This window comes from Lampetra fluviatilis, chromosome 33 (genome assembly GCF_964198595.1).
Source record: "Lampetra fluviatilis chromosome 33, kcLamFluv1.1, whole genome shotgun sequence".
NCBI classification, from domain to species: domain Eukaryota; kingdom Metazoa; phylum Chordata; class Hyperoartia; order Petromyzontiformes; family Petromyzontidae; genus Lampetra; species Lampetra fluviatilis.
The window spans coordinates 2,114,747-2,141,323 of record NC_136307.1 but is presented as its reverse complement, the minus strand read 5'-3'; the positions used below and the strand labels follow the sequence as shown (position 1 = coordinate 2,141,323).

The 26,577-nt window shown below is 44.0% G+C and overlaps 2 protein-coding genes across 2 annotated transcripts in view; one reads left to right on the top strand and one right to left on the bottom strand.

Annotated features, from left to right (window-relative positions):
• LOC144943931 (fibulin-5-like) overlaps positions 1-26,577 on the top strand; it is a 610,861-nt gene that overhangs the window by 311,179 nt on the left and 273,105 nt on the right. The window lies entirely within an intron of this gene.
• Positions 905-25,276, bottom strand: LOC144944112 (protein YIF1B-like). The gene is made up of 8 exons (XM_078872188.1): positions 25,175-25,276; positions 20,919-21,145; positions 18,443-18,547; positions 15,458-15,536; positions 11,311-11,368; positions 7,408-7,563; positions 2,020-2,113; positions 905-1,402 (listed from the first exon to the last, which is right to left on the bottom strand). The coding sequence occupies exons 1-8, from the start codon at positions 25,209-25,211 to the stop codon at positions 1,247-1,249; spliced, it is 912 nt and encodes a 303-aa protein (XP_078728314.1). The 5' UTR covers positions 25,212-25,276; the 3' UTR covers positions 905-1,246.

Sequence of the window (26,577 nt, the reverse complement as noted above, 5' to 3'; positions counted from 1 at the left end):
CTTCTCTCGGCTTCTGAAGACACCGTCACCAAAGTTAAGAGTGAACCACTGGTTTCAATACACAGCAATTTAAGCGATAATCTCTCTGTGTGTCGCTCTGTAAACTTTGCAGTGCGGACCAGTAATTAGGTTTTTAATCCACACTTTCACGGACAGTGACTTTGGTCATCTTGACCATCGTGTAAACAAGTAATAACACCGTTTCATTTGAGCGCACCGCATCTATCGATTAATAGGCAACTATGAGAGATTGGCCGAAAGCACAGCTGAAAAAATAAAGAGTGAAAATCCAGTACTCCCGTAAGCTATGCCTATGGGCAAATGTTCGACCGGGGTTTTCATCTCACAGACATGTCATCAATTCCACAATGCGACACATTGTGGAATGCACACATTGTGCTTATGCAGGGAGAATCAATATATACAATATAAGAAACTGTTCAAATATGTAAATAGAAACCTCAAAAGCTTTGTCATTAACACTGCCGTATTGCAGAAAAATATACGTTCAGACCAACATTTCCGGCAATCATCTTTCGTCAGTACGGCGAGAGAGTGGCAGTGATCAATTAAAACAATATGAACGAATTAATAAGCAATAAACAGGCAAGAGTAAAAATAACTTAACATTCCAGTCCATCGACCGATGGGTCTTGAGGACCAATGTCATGCCACAGTGGATGCTTCAGCGGCCACGCTCAAGGCCGGCTTCGACTCTCACGCTCTCATCAGTCAGCCCCGTTGAAGAAATGCTGAGCATACAACTTAACGCGCAAGCGATAAAATAAATTATTTGGTGATATTCCGCATTGGCGGTGGTGCACAAGCACAAACAACGAAAAAACTCAACACGTTTGTCGCCTTAAATGGAGATGCACGAGGTGACATTTCGGGCAATGGCGCTTCTTCACATCACCTGACGTGCTATGGGCAGTGCTAACGATGCGTGTGGCAGTGGTGAATTCTTTATACGCGATGAGAGGTATAAGGCAGCGAAACGACGAGGCTTCCTTTTTGTTCGTGCCGAGTACACAACCGTCAATGCAGTCCCTTCGTTCGTACTCACTCGTCTCGCTTATGCCCCTGTGCTGTTTCCGTTCCGTTGTAATAAAGATGAATTGAGTGGAACATTACAAAATTATATCGTCCATTATTCGAGCTTTATACATGTAAAAATAACCCACCACAACTATTCCCTTTACAAGAACGGGCCCTGGGTTGGCACGCTAAACGAAGCTTCTCACACTCACAAGACCAGGTCCGAAGACAGCCAGAGCATGAGCAGAGGCTGCACGGCGGCGATGGCCACGGTGAGGTACATGCGCAGGCGGCCCGCGGAGACGCTCTGCGCCCTGCCCGCCACGTCCATGTCCGGCAGGATCTTCAGCCTCATCGTCTGGATCTGCGCGGCATTGGCAAAACAACGGGGAATCACAAGGTGGACCGTGACTGGCAGTGGGACGCTGAAATGATTGCGGCCCACGTGCAGGATGGAAGAGAGCAGGTCACCACCAAGTCAGACATTTGATCAGGTACCCAGAGGTCGTGTACATGACCAAATCAGAGCGTAAGACCAAACCCATCAGGAATGCACTTGATAGCATTTACCTGCCAATTGGAAAGCATTTCATCATCGAATCCATTACTTGTCAAGTTCTGTAAGGAATGTGTGACGTTTAAAAACGTCATGCGGAGTGTGTAACTTGGCCTATAAGAGATTGGCATTGTGCTGTGCGCTGGCTGTCAAGGTCAAACATTGGGAATTATAATTGTGAAAAAAACCACATGTTCTGTGGAGGCTGGGTATTAACTTAAATACAACGTAAGAATTTTCAGTGGCCACATCTACTGTACGTATGCTTGAAGCAATACAGGCAGTCGCACTGTGTGACAGGCCACCTAGCAAGCAGCGCCACGTATATCTGTGGATACCAGCGACAGACGAATGACACACCCGAAGAGAGTGAACAACGATATGCTTTGCGCTTTGAGTGCGGTCGCTACCGGATGCGTAATTACCATGAACAAAAGAAATGCACAGGAATTCCATAAGAGGGCCACGTAGTAGCCACAACGTCCAAGCAGCAGACCAGCCAGCACGCTAAGCACAATCCTGGGACAAACACACACCACCCACCACGACACGCAATTAAACACAAGACGCCCAAACGTATTAACAGCACTATCATCAGTATCATCACACACACACACGTAACACTAGGAATGAAGACATACAAAACATTTAATGAAATGCATTATCTGCAGTGTTATGTCCATGATTGTCATTAACCAACAAGTATAATCAAATTTCGATTTAAAGCTTTCGTGACTGCAGGGATTCATCTTCTTGGTTCTTTCGGTAAAGTCACGTCTGTCGGGGAGACGCTGTCTCCCCGACAGACCTGGTCTTCACCTGAGGACGGCTGCTTGTGTTGTGGCTGAAACGTCGTGAGAATTGTATTTCATTATGTAAAATCTGTATTATTTTATTATTTCCCTTCTACGTGACTTTACCGAAAGAACCAAGAAGATGCCTCACGCTTGTTTGAGCATCTGTGAAAAAGAGCTTTACGGCTCATCGGATTCCTTTCTAAACAAATAAATATTCTCATTCCGAGCAGGCAAGCACACTTTGTCTTTAATTTCACATTTCAATGAACACGGACAGCGTAATCTTAAAAGTGCGTTGAGAGGATTCGCATTCAACGTGAGCATCACTGGAGAGCATAAGTGGCCGGGTGAACTGATGGTCAGAGCACGGAGAGCCGGCACACCGCCGATTTCCTCGGCTGGAATGTCCCAGAGTCGGTGCGTGCCACAATGCCCTCCCCTAATTTGGCATAAGCACTTCTTTATATCTGCGTTTCATCCAAACATCAAACGGTCCTCAACAGCCCCCCCCCCCCCTTTTCCAGCTTGTCTTCCCTGGCAAAAAAACTCACCGTCAAGATTGATGGAAAAGGTATCTTCCTCTTTGTTTTATAGCAAGTGGAAGGAGGGCAAAATTGATTTAGCCAAGGATCTGGTTCACTCGGACAGGAATATTGATACTTTTGAAATGAACAAAAAGCTTAATATTTATAAAAAAATTATTATAAATAAAAAATACTTACAAATCACGAGTGCACTGGCCTCAGCCCAGTTTGGACATTTCTTACGTGAACAACCACCTCTATAAATCTTGACTTAAAGCTTTCGTGACTGTAGTTTTGTAAACCCTCCGATAGAAACACAATCTTACACATGTACACAATACTCCAGGCTTCCCAGGATAAGCACAGTACCCAAAATTACAGTATAATAACTTTGAGAGGGTATTGTGGGTGGACCTTTGGAGTGGGTGGAAACCTGGAATGCACTTGGCACGTCAGATCTAAATCAGCTTCTCTGAAATGAACACAATTTACATTTTGGGCACTTTTTTATTATACAAAAAAACCCAAATGTGTACAAGGGCATTCCCCTGACAGCCCACACGGCCCCCTCCTCCACAGCTCTCTTCAGACATGCATCCACGCATCTTGGTCAGGCCCAGTGACACAAAACTTATACATCCCGCACCTCCGATTAGCACGGTGGGCTACGTACAGTGCGAAAGAAGTTCAACATAGATCTCATACATCTTTTGCCTCTTGAATGGAACTTGCCATAACTTTATCGCTTGAGCACTAAAATAATCCTTTGTTGACTATCACTAAACCACAATTGATGCTTTTACAAATTGTATGCACTGCTCATAAATTATGCACATTGGATGATTGGAATTGATTGGAAGGAGCATGGTTTTTCATCACGCTAGGATGTCTATATCACGGCTACAGTGGTATACCCTGGGTCGATTGTTGAGCCTTATGGAACATATTCTTTCACCGCACAAGGTCCACCTTCCTCTCATAACCCCCTGCACCTCCACCCACCCCGGTTTGACTGCCACACAATGAACATCTCTACAGCAGGGTCAGAGGCGTAGCTAGGATATTTTGCGCCCGGGGACGAACTATAAAATTGGCGCCCCCCCCCCGTTTAATCACATTTTCCTATTACATAGAATAAGGAATAACAATTTAAATTTTAATGAAACATTGTATTTAAAGAAGCAAATTTATAGAAATTATATTACATGGCTCACTCAGTCACTGTCGTAGACTGGTTGACATAGTCTACAAAAGATTAATTTTTCTTGATTTCACTGTCGCAAACTGGTCAATCACGTAATCAAAATCTGTTTTTTGCAATGTTTCTCTTTCAACGCTAAGAAGAGCAAGATCGCTGAGACGATCTTGTCCCATTGAAGCACGCAAATACGACAAAATAAGTTTCAATTTGCTGAATGACCGCTCACAGCTTGCAATTGAAACTGCTATTGTTAATACAATTTGCAGTGAAATTCGCAAATTCGGAAATATGTCGTCTCCATAAAACACAATAAAACTAAGAAGATCCAAAGGAGTTTCTGGTAGAACTTCATTCCGGTTACTGAGCAGCATTTTGCAATCTCCAATTTCTGTGAAAAGTTCGTGGCCATTGATGTCGGTGTCATAGAAATTTCCAAAATATGTGCAATTTAGACGAATTGCATCGACATCTGTGTCGGTTAGAAGAGTTTTGACGTCCAGCAGAAATCCATATTTTGTCTTCAGGTCTTTTAGTCGTAAAAACCGTGTTAACATCTCCTGTTGAAGTCGATAAAGTACGCTCTTCATAACGCGCACAATTTCTTCTTCTGCTGAAAGTCCTGCATCTCTTGCCAGTTCTCCTGGCATCTTCTTCTGTCCACATCTATCCCCCAGGCTGTGCATCTTGTTTTGGCGTTTTCTACAGCAACTTGGCTCAAATCATCACGAAGCTTGACAAATTCATGCTCCAAAGATTCAAGATCAGTTGCTGCTTCCTTGAAGTTCATAGTAGGATCCTGTTGTATCTATGCCCCGTTTTCCAAAAATTCCTGTAAGCGCTTCTGAACACGATACATTTTTCCAAGAATGACATTCTAGAAATGTAATAAAACTATGAAGTTAAAATTGAATACGCATGCCTGTAACTGTTCTGCATCGCTTTTGGTTTCAGGCGTTATAGTTACGTCCTCCGATAATTTGTCTAGCAGCCCTACTAGTTCATCCAGTCCTTCATAGATAGCTTTAACAGCTTCTGATCGTGCACTCCAGCATGTTTCAGACTCCCACTTTACTGTGATGGGCACATCTTTTTTAACTCTTCCCAACGAATTGTTGAACGAGAGAAAAACAAATATATACTTTCAACTGTTCCAAAAAATTTGACGAAATGTGGATCCTGTTTAGCTGAGTGTACTCCTGCTAAGTTTAAGCTGTGCTTGTCACAGTTGACAATGCTCTGTGATTTTGTCACATATTCGTTGTTGAAGGCCGGATATATGCCCAGTCATCACAGCAGCATTGTCATAACATTGTGCCCGACAGTCGGCTTGAGGTATGTTGTCAGATTTAAGTCTTTCGACGATGACTCTTTCTAGGCTTGCTGCATCTTTTGCATGTATATCAATATAACCTAAAAAAAAATATTTGATAGTTACTTTTTTAGTTTCAAAATCCACATCCACAAATCTTATGACCTGAGAAAGCTGTTCCCGATGTCTTAGATCAGGAGTTGAGTCAAGTAAGATACCGTAGTACTTGTTTTTTCCTGATATCACTCAACAATTGGTTCTTTACAGTCGACGCAAGTATGTGGATGAATTCATTCTGGATTTCCGGTGACAAATAAGAAACTGATCCCGGATTTTCTCCTGCGTGCTGTACGTGTTTTGCTAACAATGGGTCATACTGCGCAACGAGTTTTATCAGCGCAATAATTTTTCCAACATTTTAATCCTCATCCGCACTCAAATTTTCCTCATGGCCACGTAGTGCCAAATTTTGTGAAACCAGAAACTTAATACAGGTGAGTATTCTTTGCAATATATCTCGCCAACGTTGTTTTTCCAAATGAATCTGAGCTTGAACCACTGCGTCAATTCCAGTACCATCAATTATCCTTCGTTCGGCTTCCTTCCATGCAGTAAAAGCTGTGCGGTGGCTAGGATTGTTTTCATGAGAATTTCGTTTTTCTGGCTTTCTCCACTTGTTGAAACCGTTTGTTAACTCAAACGAAGCTCGTGAGTTTGAACTCGATGATGTAAATAATAGACAACAAAAACAGTAAGCAGCTTTATTGATTGGTGAATATAATAGCCACGAACGATTCACTTCCTCTCCGTTCGCTAGTCGGCGTTTAAACCATGCTGATGTAATTGAACGTGCGTGGGCTGCTCTGACTGCTGCAGCCGCCTGGAGCGTGGTGGTGTCACTAATAAGAAATAAAAATAGGCCGTCGTAGTTACTGTCACCAAAAAACAGACCAGTGACTAAGGCTGAAAGACTGCGCCTGTCTGTTGTTTAGGACGTTCTTCCATGTAAGTTCTTAATAGGCGCGCGTACCAAAATGTAATTACATGACATGTAGGCTGTGTGTGGCGGGATACATAAACTTTTAGGTTGAGGTGTAGATTTGTGCAGCAGTTTCAGGCTGCCGCGCCCGCCGCAATAAGTTATGTAACGTTGTAAGCCTCATTTTGGCGCCCCTTTACCTTGGCGCCCGGGGACATATGTACCCCCCTGCCCCCCCCTCGCTACGCCTCTGAGCAGGGTGCAGAGAGCACTGCAGAGCCACGCTCACTCCACTCGAGGCATCAAGAAGGGATCTTAGAAAGTAGTTTTAATATATCACAATCTGCAGGCCCTTCTCTACAACGGGGTTAATATGCGGCTCTGTGAAAGTTCCACGTTGACACATCTCAAGACATGTATGTTGAACGTCTTTCACACCTTACGTAGTCAACCGCGCTGATCAGAGATGCAAGGAAAGTACAACAAACTAAATACAAAAAGCAGTTTTAAAGAAATTAGTTTTTAATCTAGATTTACAGGTGCATAGCTCCAGTGGCTTCCGAATATATATCGGAAGGAAGAGCATTCCAGACGGCCGCAGAAGCGCATCTGAAAGCGCGCGATGCAGTGAGGGGTCTTTATTTTTCGATTTAAAGCTTTCGTGACTGCAGGGATTCATCTTCTTGGTTCTTTCGGTAAAGTTACGTAGAAGGGAAATAATAAAATAATAAAACAGTATTATGTTTAATTTTTTATTATTTTATTATTTCCCTTCTACGTGACCTTACCGAAAGAACCAAGAAGATGAGGGGTCTTTGTTCGATGGCCAGTTAAAAGCCGCTGCCGCGAGGATGACCGGAGTTTCGTGTGGTGGTTTCGCTCCTTGACGTGACACCGATAGCATGCAATCGGAATAACGTTAGGAAAGGAGCCCGCCGCGAGACAAAAAGTGTCGAGAACAACGGAGGTGTGTAAGTTAACTCTGCCGAGAGGTGCGACTCACCCGACGTACTTGTAGCCCGCGTACGCCATGATCTCGGGGATGTCCATGGGCACGCGCAGAGCGGCCAGGTAGAGCCCCAGGGTGACGAGAAGCACCTCCACCAAGAGCCACGTCAAAGCCATGTTGGTGCGCGTCCAAAGCACGTCGGGGCAAAACCTGCACACGTTTGCAGCGCGCAGCGGAGGAGGGTGGAGCGCGTGTGCGACGCTGCGTCGATTTAGGGGGTTCCAAATCGATTCTAAAGCACTGGGTAACTGCATCGAATCACATTGTGGACATTGATTATGTAATGTTTGTGCAATATCGGTTTTTTTTCATTTTAATTAAGGATCAAGGGGGAAAATTAACCAAGACAGAATATACAAATCATACAGACTAAATGAGTCAGACGTCTCTAACAAGACAGAGTATATACAGGGCATGAGGATGCTTTCTTCCAGATATTTTGACACGTAAAGTTGAGCTATCTACCTCTGCGACACTTGCCGGCAGTTAGAGTTCACATACCAAAGCTGAACAAGTCTTGCGGAAGTCTCACCGCACGGCGATGTGAAAATGCTTTCGTGTAAAAAAAAGTCAAAAGCAGGGAAGCCCCAGTGCACCGTGGGGGGATTTCTCGTGCCATTTACGGCATTGAGAGTGCAGCAGTGGCGCAGTGATCCATTGCATTGCACTGCGAACCCTCCGAAAGATAGGTTTGATACCCGGCCGTGGCTAACATCAGCGGCGAGCGATGATCTGAACCGGTTCTAGGCCCCGCCCCCTCCACTTTAGCCACCTACACGAACCCACATGACCAACGCAGTATGGGGATGCCTTCATCCAGCAGTAGACTGACAAAGGGCCGTACATTTAATAACATTAATTGCCCTCTTGCTGTCAGCCTCGCACGAATGACACGAAGGGCATCCTGCAAAGCTCCAGGGGACAGCTGTCGTTTATTTCTTCTTCTTCTTAATTTTGGGTACTGCTTTTATAGGTCATATTTAATAGGTGTAATAAATTCACGACAGCTTCTGGGCACAAACAGGAGTGGACATTGCCACCCTCATGTCAATTGTTTTAGCCTGGTACGTTCATTTAACTCATTAGCTTTGCTGATATTTGCCAATGTTTCCCACGTAACAAAGAAGTTGCTTACAATAAAGTGACATTGACCTTGATCATTGGATCCAGAGTTAAGCCTGGTTCGTACTCGCAAGGGTGACTGCCCGAAAGTGCCAGGTGTTATAGGCTGGGGCTGTGAGATTGCCAGAAAATGGAAAAAGAGCAAAATACTCCCAAACCTCTTTCCGCAGAGGTTTGAGTTCTGTCTCCTCGTCTGTCTGAGTTTTTATCAAGGCAAGCCGGCTTCCTCCCACAAGCCAAACCACTCTTTTGCTGGAATTGGCCAAACATTGCAATGCAAGGGTGTAATTATTATTAATATCCAGCCAGACGGTGAGAGCAAATGTGTGAGTTGTTGGGTAGAAAATCTGGTAATTGTTGTATTATTAAAAAATAGGAAAAAAACTGGAAGCATGAAAATGTCAAAGCAGTTTTAATTAATAAAATACGGATATTCAAAAAGTAAGAATTTAAAAGTACCCGAGATTCACAGGCGGGGCACGTGGTGGAAAAGCATTTATAGGCCTGGTAATAACAATAATATTACAGGTAGGAACAACAGTTCCACACTGCCCACCATCGATTATTTGTCTGTCGTGCATAGCCCCTCCCAAACATGTACGCTCCCGGATTGGTTGAAGTGCGTCACATGACCGCGAGCTTTCTGTCGTGCACGAATGCGCTGTCCAACCAAGTTCCTACCTGCCCACTCCGAAGGAACGTGTTTCTAATTTCTGCTGAGGTACGAATGCGTGAAATTGAGCAATATGAATTGAAGTGCTAATCCAACTTTAGAAAAACGAGGCTACTGCCTCTCTTAAAACAGTTCTTTACAGTATTGACAAGGCAGGGTTGGCGGCTGCAGGGTGGTGGCGCAGTGGTAGCACTTGTGCCTCGCAGAAATAAGTTGCCAGGGTTCGATTCCAGAATTATTGCATGAAACTCCCACGTGGCCTAACCCAGAAACAAACACGAATCGTTGGGTTTGGCTACGAAAACCTACGCCACGAATTTTCTGCGCAGACTTTGTATGTTCTACGCGAGTTTCCTCTGGGATCTCTGGTTTCCTCCCACGGTTAAAAAAAAACACAACCGTGCAAATTGTAACAAGCAACGGCCTGAAAACCCAACGCTGAAAATTTACCTTCAAATTACTTAATTTGGATTAGACACAAACATTGCCAGTTACTGCGAACACTTGGCGGCACCCTTCTGAAAATGAGTCTTTAAACTCAGCGAGGCATTCCTGGGTGAACACGTATCATAAATAATAACTCACGGAATCAAATGATAATAACAACACTCACGGAAAAAAAAACTAACCCACTTTTAAAAATGTGTGAAAAACCAAAAACAATCGGCCAGTGCCCGATGCGTTTGGCAGGCGTAGCCAACAGGCTTTAGCGTTCTCCGAATTCCAAACCATCCGTCATTAGCCGTATAGGCCGCGGCTGACGATGGTGCTCTGTCGAATATCTCCGCAACACGCGTGGACTCAGCGGTGGACACCCGGGCAGATAGGTTAAACGTTCCAGCAATCCTCATTCAATTTAGCAGCCACGCTCAAGAGAATCTGTCACTAATTAGAGCGGCAAGCCCATTAATTCAAATTAGGTTCTCCCGCTTGTTATTTTCAAATGCTTTTCAACCGATGGGGGGGGGAAAAAAAGTGACGCTGCTAAATAGCGGAAAATGCTAATTTTCTAAGTGGGCTCTGAACAAAGCAATCAATTAGTACTGTATCACAAAAGGACCCAAAGGTGTTCACAGGGCTCTTCAGCAAAGGCAAATTGTTTATCCAGCTTACTGCTACACTGTAATAATGTATAGCCCTTTATCAATCCTTGCGGATGAAGGGCCTTCCCATGCCGTGTTGGTTATGAGGTACGCTTGAAACATACTTCACCGTGCCGGTCAGTGCAGGTTAGTCACATGACACTGACGTCAGCTTGACCAGGAATCAAACTCGGGCTGCTGCTGGGTTCATAGCGCACTGCGTGAGCCACCGCACCACGGCATGTACAGACTGCTATATACAATGGAAGCTGGATATAGGCTCACCTTATAAAGCAGTTCTGATATAAGCAACACTTTCTTGCATTACACTAGTAGAAGGCAATAGGGGAAACTTCTGATACATGACAAGTACACACCGGCACTTAGCGTTCACGCAATATAACAAAGGCTCTAGATATTACAGAGCTTTTCAAATAGCAGGGAAGACCCACGCGGAGGGGCTGTCGGACTGAAGAATGCCTGAAACAAGGCGGCTGGCACACAGAGCAAAACGAATGGCAAGAAGAGGCGACAAGTATTCCGGACACCCCCGGCAAGCTCTCGCATGTGCCAAGCAGGGCGTACGCGATGCAGAGACGCGTACGTACGCGGCCAATTGAGCACGGGGGGGGGGGCTTATCACGTTGCCGGTGCCTGCCCAGGAATTCCGATTTTATAAAAAAAAAATTGGGGGGGGGGGAGACGTGGCTGCAGATCGCTCGTTTTTCTGCAAGAACAGCCGTTTTTGTGGATGGATTATTCCGCTTGGGGCTGTAAGTAAAACACAAGCAATTTGTTTCCCCCTCGCCCCGCGCCATCCTTCCCCTCGCACCCCCTTTTGCACCTCCCGCAGCCCCGGCTCCTCATTAATAATACACTTGGGGCGAGGTAGGGGGGGCAAGGAGGAGGGATGGCAGAGTGGGGGGGGAAACGCAGACACTGCACCCCACCTCCCCCAAACCCACTTCCCCCCTTGCTCTTTGACCGGAGCGACTGCTGACGGTGGCGTTGCGATCGTACCTGTCCTGCGTCCCGTAGACGAGGCCCGCTTCCACGACGTAGGTCAGAAAGGCCATGGCTGTCAAGGAGGCATTATTAATAAACAATCAGCTTGGCGGGTGCACGGCCAATGAGTCGTATATCAAAATACAGTTTCGCGGTAACCTCGTCCCCCCGCCTCCTCAAGACGTTACAACTCAACACTGCCGCTCGAGGTGTAGTCTTGGCTGAGGAACTACCGTGAACACACACACACACACCAGGCTCGTGCATTTTCTGAACAAAGGGGCGCATTCATTGAACTTGATTAATCATGTGCAGTATACACGAGGCATACGGCCATGTATATAAACATTTTGGAGACCAGTTGAGGCGTTTCAGTTGCAAGAAAGGTCAATATCAAAACGCAGAACTTTTCTTCATGTGATGTACAGCTGTATTTTTTTAAAGCTTTGCTTGGAAAAAATCTAGAGTTAAACGAAATAACACGTCATCTGAGGATGACTCTCAAAAAAACACATTTTGAGCACAAACGTTATTTTTCCCAATCATAAAGGCAATTTTATATTAAACCAAAATTTTGCTTAAAGAATGCCTACTGCATTCACCATACTGCTTGCTTGTTAGATGCGACGCAATTTCATCAGAATGCCCAGTGACAAAGCCATAGGCCCCTGGGGAGAAAGTACTCCAACGTGAGGCATGTGCTTAGATTAAAATATCAATAAAAGATATAATAAATACGACCACTTCATTCCATTGCAGAATTCATAACAGTATGAATACATGCAATGTCTTTCCACAATTCATTAAAGCTCCAGTGGCATTCGAGTGCAGGTCACTCACAATAACATTCACATTATCAAACGTGTGTTAAATCCACCTTAACAAATTTCACAAATGCATCACGTCAGGTCAAAACACAGGTCGACACAAAGTCGTTGACCACACTGACTTTGACAAACTTTTGTAGAATAAAAGGCAAAAATATCTCAGTTCAGTCTTTAATTTTTCAAAATGCACTTTTTTTTTTAAAGTCCAAAAAATGTAACCGACAAAATTTGTGTTGAATAGATGACCCTACATCAGACAAACGTTGGCCTATTGTACCGTTTTGTAATTAATTATACAAATTTGGTGCAAAAATAGTGGACATATCCACAATATTCATCCATATCCATCACCGTCTTTATTACCATTTTCTTCACCTCCATCATTACCACATTTCACTATAGATATCGGATTGACTTTTGAACCTGTCCACATGACGTTTTCCTCCGATCCACACTCGCTGATAAGAGGAATGCAGATCCAGAGGTAACGTGAAAAAGACTTGGGGATCAGCCAGACCCCGCAAATACTGTACAAGGAATCACCAATAAGAGTACGTAGATAAGAAGAGTGTTACCATACAGTGCACGCATTTTACAATACTGCACAACGCTGCCATAAAGCTCTCGGACGTGCTTCCAGGTTGTGTCACGTGTTTTTCCGCATCGTGTCAAACATCTTGCTCCACGTACTAGCCGCTTCAGTTCATGAAGAAGCTCCCAGAAAGTTGAGTGAAACGTCGGACATCATGGCTGTACTACACGCGGTACAATCTAAAAACACGTTAGAGCACAACCGCAAAAACCTACATAGTGGTGTAACTCCGCAAAATGCAGCAAGAGGTGGTGGAGATCAGGTACATGGCTGTGTTTAATGTACAATGATCAACATCTCAGAGCTGTGGAACCGCTTCTGATAAAGTGATAGTAAAAAAAAAAGCATCAGTCTATTATTCAACCACTTTAAATAACATTTCATCTGTAGGCTAATGTCCTACCTGATTGATGCTTTGTAAACAACTAAAAATTCGTAATTTATCCCCTGCACGTCAGTTATTGCTTTGCTGTAGTTGTGGCCAAAGGGGGAGTATTTTTTAACTCAAGGCAAGTGAACAAGGCCTTCTATTATTCAAGCCTCCATACTACAAATCAATCAGTGACCTTTACTGAAACCAGGTGACAGCCCATTGAGACGAAACATTTTCTCTGCAACGGAGACCTGGGGGTGGGTATATAGCCCAACAGCACGTCCGACTCTCCGATGTGCTTTCGGGTCATTACCGCGTGTCGTTCGGCACGACGTCCGACGTTTCGCTCCACGTGCCGCTGGGAGCTTCCATAGCAAAATTCAGTGACCGAACAAGCACGTGGATTGAAACATTGGGCATCATACCGAGAGCCACGCGGCACAATCACAACATCCTACGCGGAAGTTAAGTATGCTCACCGCTCAGCTGGTACGCCGTTGAAGGTGATATAAAATGACCCTGTGGTGTCATTAGCAAAGGGGAGAGCAACACACATGGGATTCAATACCCAAATCCCAAATGTGATTGCAGGAGGGCCCCAAAGCAAAAGCGTAAAAATATCCTGTCTCTATATAAAACATATTTACTGGAGTGACCACGGCAAAATAATACAGTGATTTCTCATTGGGCTGTCACCTGGATAAATAAAGAACAATGCACTGCACGGAATATATTATGGTATTTCATCTTCAAAATGCACAGCAGCGATGCAATATCTCACTCGTGGTGTGTGGTCATGATGACGGTATTCGGTCACATGCCGCTGCACCCGTGCATTACAGTGGCTGCATTAATATGACGTAAAGTACTGCAGTAAATAACGGGACATATCGGCAAAATAAATCACTGCTGAAGCAGTGCGTTTCATTTCATTAAACCCAGAAATATCATTATGCATGAGCACAAGTGTGTTTACATGTTCAGAATATCAAAACCAGCACTTAAAGCTAAGAATAGTGAGGTCAATTTGTGGCTCAGAGAACCACTGCTTTGTAGTACGTAAGACCACTGAGGCAATACCACTGAGATTCTAAAATTCAAATTTAAAGTACTCATAAAAACTGGTTTTAGTGTGAAATATATTCGCGAGTCATTTCCCAGTCACCTATGCAGGCACCAAAAAAATCCTCCATGAAAATTACTTTTGAATTTCATTTGGGTCATACCTTGAAATTATTTGCCATATAGTCATGGAGTGAACTACACATCTATTTGCTGAGCTGAGATCCTGAATTCTAATCCCAGGCTCAACCTGAATGTGGATGTTATCTGTTTACTAAATAGCTGCGTCTGCATTTATATGACCACTTCATCTATCACTGCACTGAGTGCCGAGCCCTTCCCGCACTGCTCCAAAAAACAACCATTGGCCCAGACTAACACACGGTCTGGAATTCCACATGCACAATATGTATACGGGGCCTCAGGCCGTCCTCCTCTGTAGCTCTCAACACTGTTTATCCATACACCCACCCCTACCCCACACGGCATGGTGACCAAGCCAGAAAGGGCACACCTTCGCTGGACAAAGAATCCAAGTGAGGATGGGTGGTTCAGCGAATTCATGACTCAGCGTTGGCCTGGTTATGCCATGCCAGCACACTCTTAACACGTGGTCTCAGACACCCTGCTGGTTCTACTCCAGTATGAGGCCAGGGTAATGACAAAACACAGTGCGGCACCAGCCCAGCCAGGCTTTGGAAGACTTTGGTTACAAGGCACGAGAGTGCTAGAGATGGAACTCTTCAGCCCCTTCAAGATAATGACTCCACTGCTGAACGCAGCCCAATCCTGTGCAATGAAATAACTGAGGTAGCGCAGTTTTATTGCAGTGAATTCAAATTTCAAGTTTTTGTTTAACCAGGTGAGCACTCCAATAGGCAAGGTTTAGTCTCTTTCGCAAGCATGTCCAGGGTTAATAACGGGCAAGGGTAAATGTGCAGAGGCTATCAGATATTAGCGCATCATAGAGGCACATCACGTACTTTACATGTAGTCGTAATCTTAAGACTAGCCCCAATAGTGTGACTACGGTCGCTAGCCTCAAACCATGGACCACCTCTTAACACGGCTGCCCGCCTCGATCATTCCTCAGCAGCATTTCAGATATTCACCAGCCTACTCACCGACGTACACGCGATAATAGAAACATTGCCGATCAGAATCAGAATACTTATTTATACCGGAGGAATCCGATGAGCTATAAAAGCTCTTTTTCACAGATGTCCAGTGGATCAACCCCACCCCCACCATACAAAAGAAGAAGAATAAGAAGACAGGAGGTAGGCCCATCATTCAATCACGACCTACTTGGGATGTAGAGATCGGGAGCATTCACGTCAAACTTCGGTGCCACTGGCTCGCCCTTCTGGAACCGAAGGTCCCAGTTCTGCAAAAACGAGAAGCCACTCTACAGCTCAGCGACTCAACGCGACATCTTCGCCTAAGGACTTCAGCTTTCAAAAATGGCAATGTCACATCCAGATGTTTCAAACTCCGCAGGCGTGTTGATGTAGATGCAATGTACCTTGAGCTATTCTCTTACACTGCAGTAATATTAGGTAACATTAGGGACAACATCCAGGCTTACAGGTAATACATTATAAGACATTTAGTTGAAAAAAAAATGTCCATAATGGGAAACATTTTGGAAGAAGTCCTCATCATTATCTTAACATCTCTAACGCGTGTAAAAGCGTACGAGTCCTGGTACTGCACGACAACGCTGCGACTCAAAATACAGTGACAAAGACGCCCAAAACAATTCAGAATAATAACTGCAAATTAATATTGTGCACCATGAAACAAACAACGAGGCAAAACATTTATCCTGAACACTCAAATCACGTAAAACCTAGGACACTTGCTCACGGTTAACTTTATCACAGGTACACTGCCAACAGCTTCTATGTAAACAATCAGGGATAGGTCTTACGACATGCACACACGGGAACACGGATACAAACACTACACAACACACTATGTCTACAATGTACGTATATTACTACAAGGATCCGGATGTATAATGATTAAGCAAGTGTTTGATTTTACATGAGCTTGCACAACCAAAAATCATATCGTGTAAATATTTCTCGAACAATATTAATCATCCTCTCATCCGTGAATATTATGGGTCAGAGCATCTGCGATTATTCTCGTAATATACCAATCCCTAAAGATTTGCAGATAAACTTGACAGCGGATGGAACGGACTTCTCATTTTGTGTTATGATGACGTGGCTGTAAAAGAATGGTCTGCATTGTGGAGTGACCTCCGATGAGCACGGTTGGCTATGTAGGGTGCAAAAGAAGTTCAACATACATGTGAAGCCACGTGTCTCTGTTGTAATTACTGTATACCAATTACTTGACTACACAGCTGCAAACTTTGTAATGTTGAAGGGTGAGCATACTTTCACCGCAAAAAAGCACAGAATGCTTTGATTTTTTACAGAAATTTTGCTATACTATCCATATTTTTCTTTTCCCAGACAGAACTGAATTGAAATAAATGATAACTGTGGTTGGTGAGAAAAATGTAATGAAAAGTCATCAACTCTAAACACTAACAGCTAACAGCTCATTACCTGACTCTTGAGCATCAGACAAAACCACAAAAATTTAAGACTCATAAGGTGCCTGAGGCTCTGAACTGCATTAACTAAATAATAAAGTTATGATTATTTGAATGGCATATTGTTACTAATTAGAAAAGCAACATTATAAGTCTCTGATGAAGGCCAACACAGTTAATTGATAGCACACATGTTGCTACCCTTGGCACCAAACCCCACGTCACCAAGAAAAACCCAAACACTGTGATTTACAACCACACCAAGGCTCGATCAACTCATGTAGCCAGAATTCTCTGCGAGTCTGTGCCTTGTCAAATTCACAGCCACTCCCCCCCCCTCTCCACTTTGAATTCATCCAAAAATACAACGAACGTTTTGAAAAACAGCGACAGTTGGCAGCCGCGTATTAATGCGGCATATTTATCGTGTGACCTTTACTGTAAGGTTATCGGTTCACTTGCCTCGTCGGAGAGACGTTCATTATCATTTAAAGGTTTTTTTGTTCAAGCAATCGACAGAGAATTGCCATTTTGATTTAGTCTAGATTTAGACCCTTGCAAACTAAGACGAGCCTTTAATTTCCTTCACAGGGTGCTGAAAGTTCACACCAGATCTGGCAGACACGCTTTAACTCAAGGCCCGCCGCTGTGCATACCTGGAATAATTTGGCAACCAATCTCCAGATAAAAAACCGTTCTCTCTTAATCATGACAAATAGGACACTCTACTTGGAAACTTTGTGAGCATTTGTTTCTCATCACAGTTCTATCTTACTTTTACGGGATTATATTATTCAATTGCTAAGAGAATGTGACATGTGCCTTTGTTTACTGCGGTTTGTTTTGGCATTAAACTGGAGCACATGGAGAAAACCACGAGGAATAACATTCAAAGGTCCACGCAAATGGGTCCGCGAACCCACTAACCGTCCTGTCATATCCTAATCATTATCAGAGCCCAGCAGGTTTGGAACATTTCACAAAATCTATGAGATCCACCATTCCCTGCAATGGATTCCAGGCTTGTGCCGTGTACAGCCAAACGCAATTGTACACCAATTCTCTTATCCACAAGCCCTCCCCCAATGTCATCAACGGTAATAACAGCGATCATTAGCTAGCTACTTTAATAGAAGAGGCGCTCATTAAACAGTAATCACCTTGTTTCTACTTTCTGATATCAGCTGCAAGGTCAATGACCGATTTATAAAATCTCTTTTCATATTTTACAATTCTTTGGCAATAAAAATTCCAAATTACAAAGAAAACCCAATTTAAGTTTACTAAACAAGGGCTCAAATTGAAAAGGTAAATATGTCCACATCACACATTTTTAATGTCTCCAGGATTATTACCATATTCTCCAGATAATGAAATTCACCTTTTAGCCCCCACTATTTTAAACCAAAAGCTGTGGGTACATCTCATAACCCGCAGAAAACGCGTTAACCAAAGGCACGTTTTAATATTGTTGTTTAGAATCATCTTCCAGAGGGTGGACCAACACAACACCACTTTGATAGGATTCACCAGCAACCATTCAGAATAATCTTCCAGAAGACATCTCTCCCAATGTTAAGTCAGCGTGTTCATAATCACCTTCTGGCATATGGCTCTTCACAGTACTGTACCGTCCCAATAAGAAAAAAATCACCATTTCAACATCGGCATTTTAGAATGTGCAGAGTATGGTGAATTGAACAATTGACACCACGATGTACCTTGTGTGTGTAGGGACACAGAAGAACCTTCAGCTTATTTTGAACGTAAACCGTGTCCACTGCAAAGTAGCATTTTAGTTTGTCGATGGGAAAATATTTGCTAATCTGCAAAAAAAAGAGAGACACATTTTACAAAGAAGAAGCATACCGAGTTAAAGATTGGTTAGTAAGCAAAAAAGAATACATTTTTCTTCTTGGTTTAAAGGGGGTAGTGGGGGTACAACAGAAACGCTGCTCACCACCCACCCTTGACGGAGTGGCTCTTGCTTTCAGATCAAGGGATGGATCGCGTTATACCTCCACCACACTGCTCAAGCGTATCTGGGGTCAAAAGCCAGCAACCCTTGAACCGTGCTACTTTCAATTGCTACAAGACTGAGTCTGTGAGCTGCAGTGAACCAATGATTATGCCGATTATGGCTATTGTTCACAATTGCACCCAATAAATAGATTCAACTGTATGTCAATTATTGCAGATTATTGGACATATATCTAGGTAATGGGGCATCAGGACAAAGTGTTTCAAAATAAATGATTTAACGTGTTAACGTCTCCATACTAACCAGAGATGTCAGCACACACTATGGCTCTTGCGAACATATGAATCAATTACTGCTATGTCTTAAACCACAACGTTTTAGAATAAATCCAAAAAAATAATATAATTCACATTAAATGTTGAATAAGTAAAAGTTTCAATTTCGATTTAAAGCTTTCGTGACTGCAGGGATTCATCTTCTTGGTTCTTTCGGTAAAGACAGCGTCTGAATTCAGACGCTGTCTTTCCGACAGCCCTGTTCTTCACCTGAGGACGGCTGCTTGCGTTGTGGCCGAAACGTCGTGAGAATTTTTATTATGTTTTATTTAAATTATTTTATGATTTCCCTTCCACGTGACTTTACCAAAAGGACCAAGAAGAAGTAAAAGTTTCTTAATTTTCTGCAATTCTATGGTTGCAACGGCAGCGTGCGACTGCCCGACTGCCACCTGAATGCACAACGAATAAAGCGTCACGTTGTGATGAGGAAGCCAAGGCATCGTCATACTCACTGCCTTGGGGCAAGCACACAGGCCAAATGCATGGGCAGTCATGTGCAATATAACAGTTAATATAATAACATTAAACAAATAATAATGTATAGCCCTTAGTCAGTCAATCCACTGCTGCCTACAACCTTCAATTACCCAAGGTTAAATCACCATATTATAAAATGATGTGATAGGCATTTTTTTTAGTAAGGACATTTAGATAGAGTGGAATGAGGGCAGTGCTGTTTTAGACGAAGAATGTGATTTGTCGAGTTTAAAGCGCAGGGCAGGTGACTGCGTTTGGGTGCAAGCCTTTAGTGTGCACTGTGCACTTCTGCACCTTTCAGATGTTTGCTGTTGTCTTGACGTGACCTTGCAATTACTCAAGTGTACTTGCATAGAAAAGCTTGTGAGATGTCGTTATGTGAAACATTCTGAAAGGCCTTAGAGAACCATTGCAGATGTATTGCAACTACAACAACACAACAAATTATATTCACGTCAAAAATTTATTAAGGGCTACATTGCAATATTTAATGCGGGTTATATTCACCAGGATGGAAAACCGCTGCGTTTCTACACTTGTGGAATGGTTCGTAGTGGAGCCAACGATGGTGAACAGTTTGCGCTTAACTGTGGAATCGTTCCGCTAAACGTGCGGAACCACTTCAGTCAAACTCTGGGGGCATGCCTTATGCAGTGGAATGCTTGAGTGGGTACGGGAGGAGCACATTTCACCGTAATCCACATGCGGACCTGTCGCCTCCGTTTATCTAAGTGTTCGAAGAGTTGGCTCAGTTTGTGGGCGAGGAGAGTGTGGGGAAATCAGTTCGCGCCGCCCAGATTCTCCATGGCACTGCCGCAGCTGACAATTGGCTGAGAGGTGTTGTTTCGTGGAATGGACCTCCACCAAATCCTCACAATCGCTTTTAAGGAACTAGCACCTTGTACTAGAATATTACAAAAAGCGTGAAACTAATTTCAATATCAATTGGGCCTAATGTATCTTCATAGACCCCCACTGGGTAATATATTAAAAACATGGAAAACAACGAAATTATTTTTAAATCAATCGTCGAAAAGCTACGAATTACAACCAATTTTTTCTTTGTAAAAATAACTTTTTGGGCAATGCGTTAGGAAGTAGATGGCAGTGCAGCGAAAAACATTGATGTTCCCTGCCTTCACAAACCCGCACCGACCAGCATGCTGGAGAATGGTCGAATAACTCCCGTGACCCACACGGTGCGAGGAGCAATCGATTGACAAAGGGCTGTACACATCCAGCAATCGATGAGCAAAGGCCTGTACTTGTACACAAGTACACACGCAAACTTTACATTCCGCCAACCGCTCGTATTGATTGGCTAGTTGATTGCGTACTGTTAATATTTTAAAACATTTCCGTAGTCCGCACGGCACCTTCCGATGCGCACTGCCAACTCACGCCTCTGTCCACGGCCTCCCTGGAGCGGACGGCCAGGTTGGTGCCGTACTTCAGGGCCATGTCAGCCAGGGGGTCACTCCACAGCTCCTGACCCTCCTCGGGCCCTGCCGCGTCGTCATCCTGCCTGCGCTTCCTGAGCAGCTCATCACCCGCTGGCACGTGCGGTACCGCGGCACCCCTGTCAGCCCTGTCAGCGTCCGAGTTCGCGTCTTCGTGCTCGTCGGCTGCTATTGACCACCCGGAGAAGGGAGGGAGAGCATCGCAAAACACATGGCACTTGGTTTCACACTTCTGTAATATTCAGTGGCTTAAGGAAAGTGTTCCAAAAATCCTACTGCTCCGGGAAAACATGAATATGGAGTAGGTGAACAGACGAAATGTAATTTCATTTGGGTATTACCAAAAATTTACCAAAACACGGCATTTAAACACTGCGTTAACGTGTATAGTTAGGGTTGGCATGCGATTTCGGCGTGCTAGAATGGTTTTCCATCCTGGTGAATATAATTCAAGCGCAACTGAATTTGCGCTGGATTGCTCCCCGTCGATGTCAAGCAACGCGGTGTGACACACAACGCAAGGGAGTGTAATGCAGGATGGTGGGAGTAAAGCAAAAACTAGAAGAGGGTAAAAAATAACAGGCCACTGCCTTCATAAGGAGCGATGATAGCGCGCGAAAGAAGAAGCTTCAGTTAAGGCACCAACATTGAAATCGTCTGGACCTGTGGGGTCATGACCTATAACAGATTTGGAGCATTCAACAGCCTCGTGAAAACAGCTCCAGTCGGCAGATGCAGCTGGCTACCACGTGACTTTACCGAAAGACCCAAAGATAATGGCTACCAAGTCCACACAATTCCACCATCCCCTCCTCAAGCTTGCCCGTCCACCATGAAGAATTCAGGCTCAGCACAGTTGCTGCCTCGTCTCTCTACGTAGTCACTTGATTGTAATATCCTCATAAAAAAATAAACATTGCATGAACGTTTTATTGCTATCGAACTTGAATTTTCTCCACACGCGAGGGCCCCACTCAAGCATGGAGATCGATGTCATGGAGCAATGGTGATGGGATCGCTGTGGTTCATCCTTCGGAATCGATTGCAAACTGTGAATAGTTTCCAAAATCACATCGCGTGCGTATCGAGGCTTTTCAAGTGCAGCCAATGACAGATTCAGCCCGATTGCCTATGAATCCACGAAAAAATACAAGATTTTAAAATTCCTTTCGTCCCCCACCCCCCCTTCTCCTCCTTGCACCAGGTCTAATAACTTTAGATGTATACACCACTGTACATCACCTGGAGTCTTTACAGAACGTGATGGGAGACCACCAGAGTGTTGGGTTAACCGGGTCCGATTGAAGCGACTCTAACACATTCCTGCGGAGGGAGCTGGTAGGAACGTTGGGTTGCTCGTTCAATGGCCAGGGTCAACGGCGGCGTGGTGTATTCCGCAAATATGGCCGACTGTGAGGGCGGGCACAAGCCGGCGTGAGTAGGTTAAACGTGGCGTTTTATAAGGGCACCACGGGGTGACCAGCCCCTCCCCACCCAGCCCCTCCCCACCCAGCCCCTCCCCACCCAGCCCCTCCCCACCCAGCCCCACCCCTCCCACCCCCTCCCCACCCCTCCCATTTTTTGAAGCACGACGGACGGACACAATAATCCCCTGTGGGCTGGTGTAACCAGGAGGTTCCTACCAGTAAAACAACTTTACTCTGCAGTACTGAGGTTGTGTGGCATCGGCTCAATGGGACATTCTTCCACGTGAAGTGAAACTTATGTCTATGGAGATTTCCGAAATCGTGTAGATTTTTTTCTCTCTCCACCCGATGATGCGACATCAATAACGATCCAACTGTGATGACATCCACGATAAACCCATTCCTCGCAAGTGCACAATAGATCGGGATTTTGAGAACAATGAAGATTTTGAGTTGCTGGCTCTGGCTGTACTGTAATCTAACACCTTTAGTGGAACTGACATTTAGTTTGCAGTTTAAATGCCCCGTGAACTAATAAGAATTTTCCCTGAAGGTGTTTTATGTCAGCTATATTTAAAGCAACAAGCCCACATCATATTCATCGTCATGGATTCGAATTAACGACGACCATTTCGCCTAGATCACGATATTAGTTGTGCTTAAGGTATAACATGCGTGTGTGTTTTTTTAAATGTCTTAGTCATTTCAGTTTTCACACCAATACTACGTTTTAGAGAATGAAATGATGGGGGAGGTCACAAGACATCTGGACAACCATTTGTGTACGCAATAATAGAATTGTCATGAAGCTGCATAGCTTCATCGGTTTCCTCCAGTGATGATTCTGAAGTTGCATCCAAACGCATTGGAGTAGCAACCCAGAGAGCGAGGGGTCAGTGACTAATACCCAAAGCCAGACTGTGTTTGTGCATTGACTCGATACCATTCCATACCTGTCAACCCCTTATCAGTGCTGCCCATCTTATTACAGACCAATCCATACCTTATTGCCCACCCCGTGTCCTGATGAATCTCAACGTTCATCCTTCAAAATCCCATCACAAAGCAGAACACACAAAGACGTGCTTTTGCCGGTATTTAAACTGCTGAACGCCGTATGGACCTGAAGACTCAATTTCCCTGTACAATAATACGGAGTAAACCATATGGCTTGACAACTGTGCTATATCTATGTATCTCTATGGGTCTCTGTGGGTATCTATTTATCTCCATGGGTCACTATCTCTATGGGTCTCTTTTTATATGGGTCTCCATGTATCTCTATGGGTCTCCATGTATCTCTATGGGTCTCCATCTATCTCTATGGGTCTCTATTTATATGGGTCTCCATGTATCTCTATGGGTCTCCATGTATCTCTATGGGTCTCTATTTATATGGGTCTCCATGTATCTCTATGGGTCTCCATGTATCTCTATGGGTCTCCATGTATCTCTATGGGTCTCCATGTATCTCTATGGGTCTCTATTTATATGGGTCTCCATGTATCTCTATGGGTCTCCATGTATATCTATGGGTCTCCATCTATCTCTATGGGTCTCTATTTATATGGGTCTCCATGTATCTCTATGGGTCTCCGTGTATCTCTATGGGTCTCCGTGTATCTCAATGGGTCTCTATGTATCTCTATGGGTCTCTGTCCATAATCAAACCTGTCAACCCCTTATCAGTGCCGACCTTATTACAGACCAATCCAGACCTTATTGCCCACCCCGTGCCCTTATAAATCTCAACGTTCACCCCACAAAGTCCCATCACAAAGGAGAAACACAAACAAATAGACCACTTTTTTTTGCCCTTAATGAAACGTCTGTATATGACCCTATACACGAATCCGTGGTATCTATATATATACCGTACGGGTTTGAGAGGCATGCAATTAACAACAAACATTCGCCACCTTGTGAAGAATGCCATAGAATGTCCACGTGCACGTGTACAGTAGGCCAACGTGCAGTGCGCACTGTATGCGCGCACGTGTGCGTACTGTACGTACAGTCAGCCCCCGAGCTGCACCTAGCCTGGCACAAAGCGCCGTGGTCGACCGCCGCTGTGGTTCTCGCACTTGCCGGAGGCCCCGAGTTCGATTCCCAATCGATAACCTGGAGCAGTGACGGGTATCGAATGAGGTAGCGGTGGGCTTCCCCTAGGTCGACTCGGCCTCAAATGTCAACGTTGAAGATGCAAAGGCGGCCGGGTGTGGTCCTGGTTCAGAGGAAAGTCGCGACCCCCCCGCCCCCTTCCGTGTGATGTGTCAGCCTTCAAGAGGGGAGCTGCTCGTTTACAGCACTCGCAGCCTCTACAGTCTACACAACAATTAGACAGTCTACACACAACAATTAGACAGTCTACACACAACAATTAGACAGTCTACACACAACAATTAGACAGTCTACACACAACAATTAGACAGTCTACACACAACAATTAGACAGTCTACACACAACAATTAGACAGTCTACACACAACAATTAGACAGTCTACACACAACAATTAGACAGTCTACACACAACAGCCTACACACAACAACAGTCTACACAACAGTCTACACACAACAACAGCCTACACACAACAACAGTCTACACACAACAGCCTACACACAACAACAGTCTACACACAACAACAACAGTCTACACACAACAGCAGTCTACACACAACAACAGCCTACACAACAACAATCTACACACAACAACGACAGGAGGGGGTGGGTGGGGGTGTATATTTTTGTGTTTGCGCGTCTGCGTTACTCACGACCGTCGTGCGTTCGAGGCTGGGATCGATTGTCCATCGCGATGGTGCAGTGAGGGCGAGTGTGGGATGATTAGTGGTGATAACGATGATGATGATAACGATGATGATAAAGAGAGGGGTGGGAGCGTGTGAGAGGGGGGCTTCAGTGCATTTGGAATCGAAAACGACGATTCGGAAAAGTTGTAGAGATCCCAGTTGGAGTCGAATCTATTTAAGCGTGATCGATACCGAAATCGATTATTGGCTAATTCGATTCTTAGAGTCGATGCTTGCTGTGTGTCGAGACTCAATTATTTTTGTAGTACTCTTAGGTTTTTTCAGTGAAGTCACGTAGGTTAAACATAAAAATAAATAATAAACAGAATAAAGATAATAGAAATAAAATGTAATATTTTTTGTAGTCCCGTTAGTACTGCATCGTCTGCATTGTTTATACTGTACTGTTTTATCTGTCTTATCTGTTCTGTCTTAGGGGCCGTCCATAAATGACGTCACGCGATTTTGGACGATTTTTGACCCCCCCCTCGTCACACGTCGTCACAAAAAGTCAGACCCCCCTCCCTCAATTATGACGTCACAAAGCTCTGCCCCCCCCCCAAAAAAAATAAAACATGCTTCAAATCGCTTTAAACTATTGCCATTGTAGTGCATATTTAATGTGGCGCTGCACTCTGATGTTGTAGGAGAAAATATTTATTTAAAAGTCTATTTAAGTAAGTAGAAATATAAAAAATATAATTCTCACAACGTTTCGACTGCAACACAAGCAATCATCATCAGGTGTGAAATGTTCTTGCTGTGGATTTCACACCTGATGATGATTGCTTGTGTTGCAGTGGAAACGTTGTGAGAATTATATTTTGAATATTTTTTATTATTTGATTATTTCCCTTCTACGTGACTTTACCGAAAGAACCAATAATATGAATCCCTGCAGTCACGAAAGCTTTAATTTAAAATGATTACTATTTGTCATCAGCAGCCATGATTAATCCACTGCTGAATGAGGGCCTCTCCAAGCTGCTGCCATCTCTTGTGGTTCTATAATTCAACGATTCCCATCATTTTTCTTGACGATGACATTTCTAATTAACCTGGATATTTTCTCAAATCCACGTTCTCCACTTTCTATCAACGTAACTTCAAGCGTGAGCAACTCTTTGCACCTATTTCCATGTCCTGTTCCATTTTACTCATTGATATCGAAGTTTTTGATTGCGTGTCGTAGCAGGCCGAACGCACTTAGTAAGCGTGTTTTTCTTTTGGCACATTGCTCTATCTACGTTTCACGATCAAGAAGACGGAAGCTTGTGTTGCCTCCGAAACGTCGTGATTTTTATTTGATTTTTATTTTATTAATTTTAATTTTTTACCTACGTGACTTTACCGAAAAACCTAAGAAT

Bases quoted from the DNA above. Each gene is read 5' to 3' on its own strand.
- LOC144944112 (XM_078872188.1), bottom strand. From the start codon at position 25,211: ATGGACAATCGATCCCAGCCTCGAACGCACGACGGTC. The intron at 2,114-7,407 runs GTGAGTCGCACC...TGTTTGTCCCAG, and splicing joins GCGGGCTACAAGTACGTCGG to GATTGTGCTTAGCGTGCTGG. The intron at 1,403-2,019 runs GTAATTACGCAT...AATGCCGCGCAG, and splicing joins GTGCATTTCTTTTGTTCATG to ATCCAGACGATGAGGCTGAA.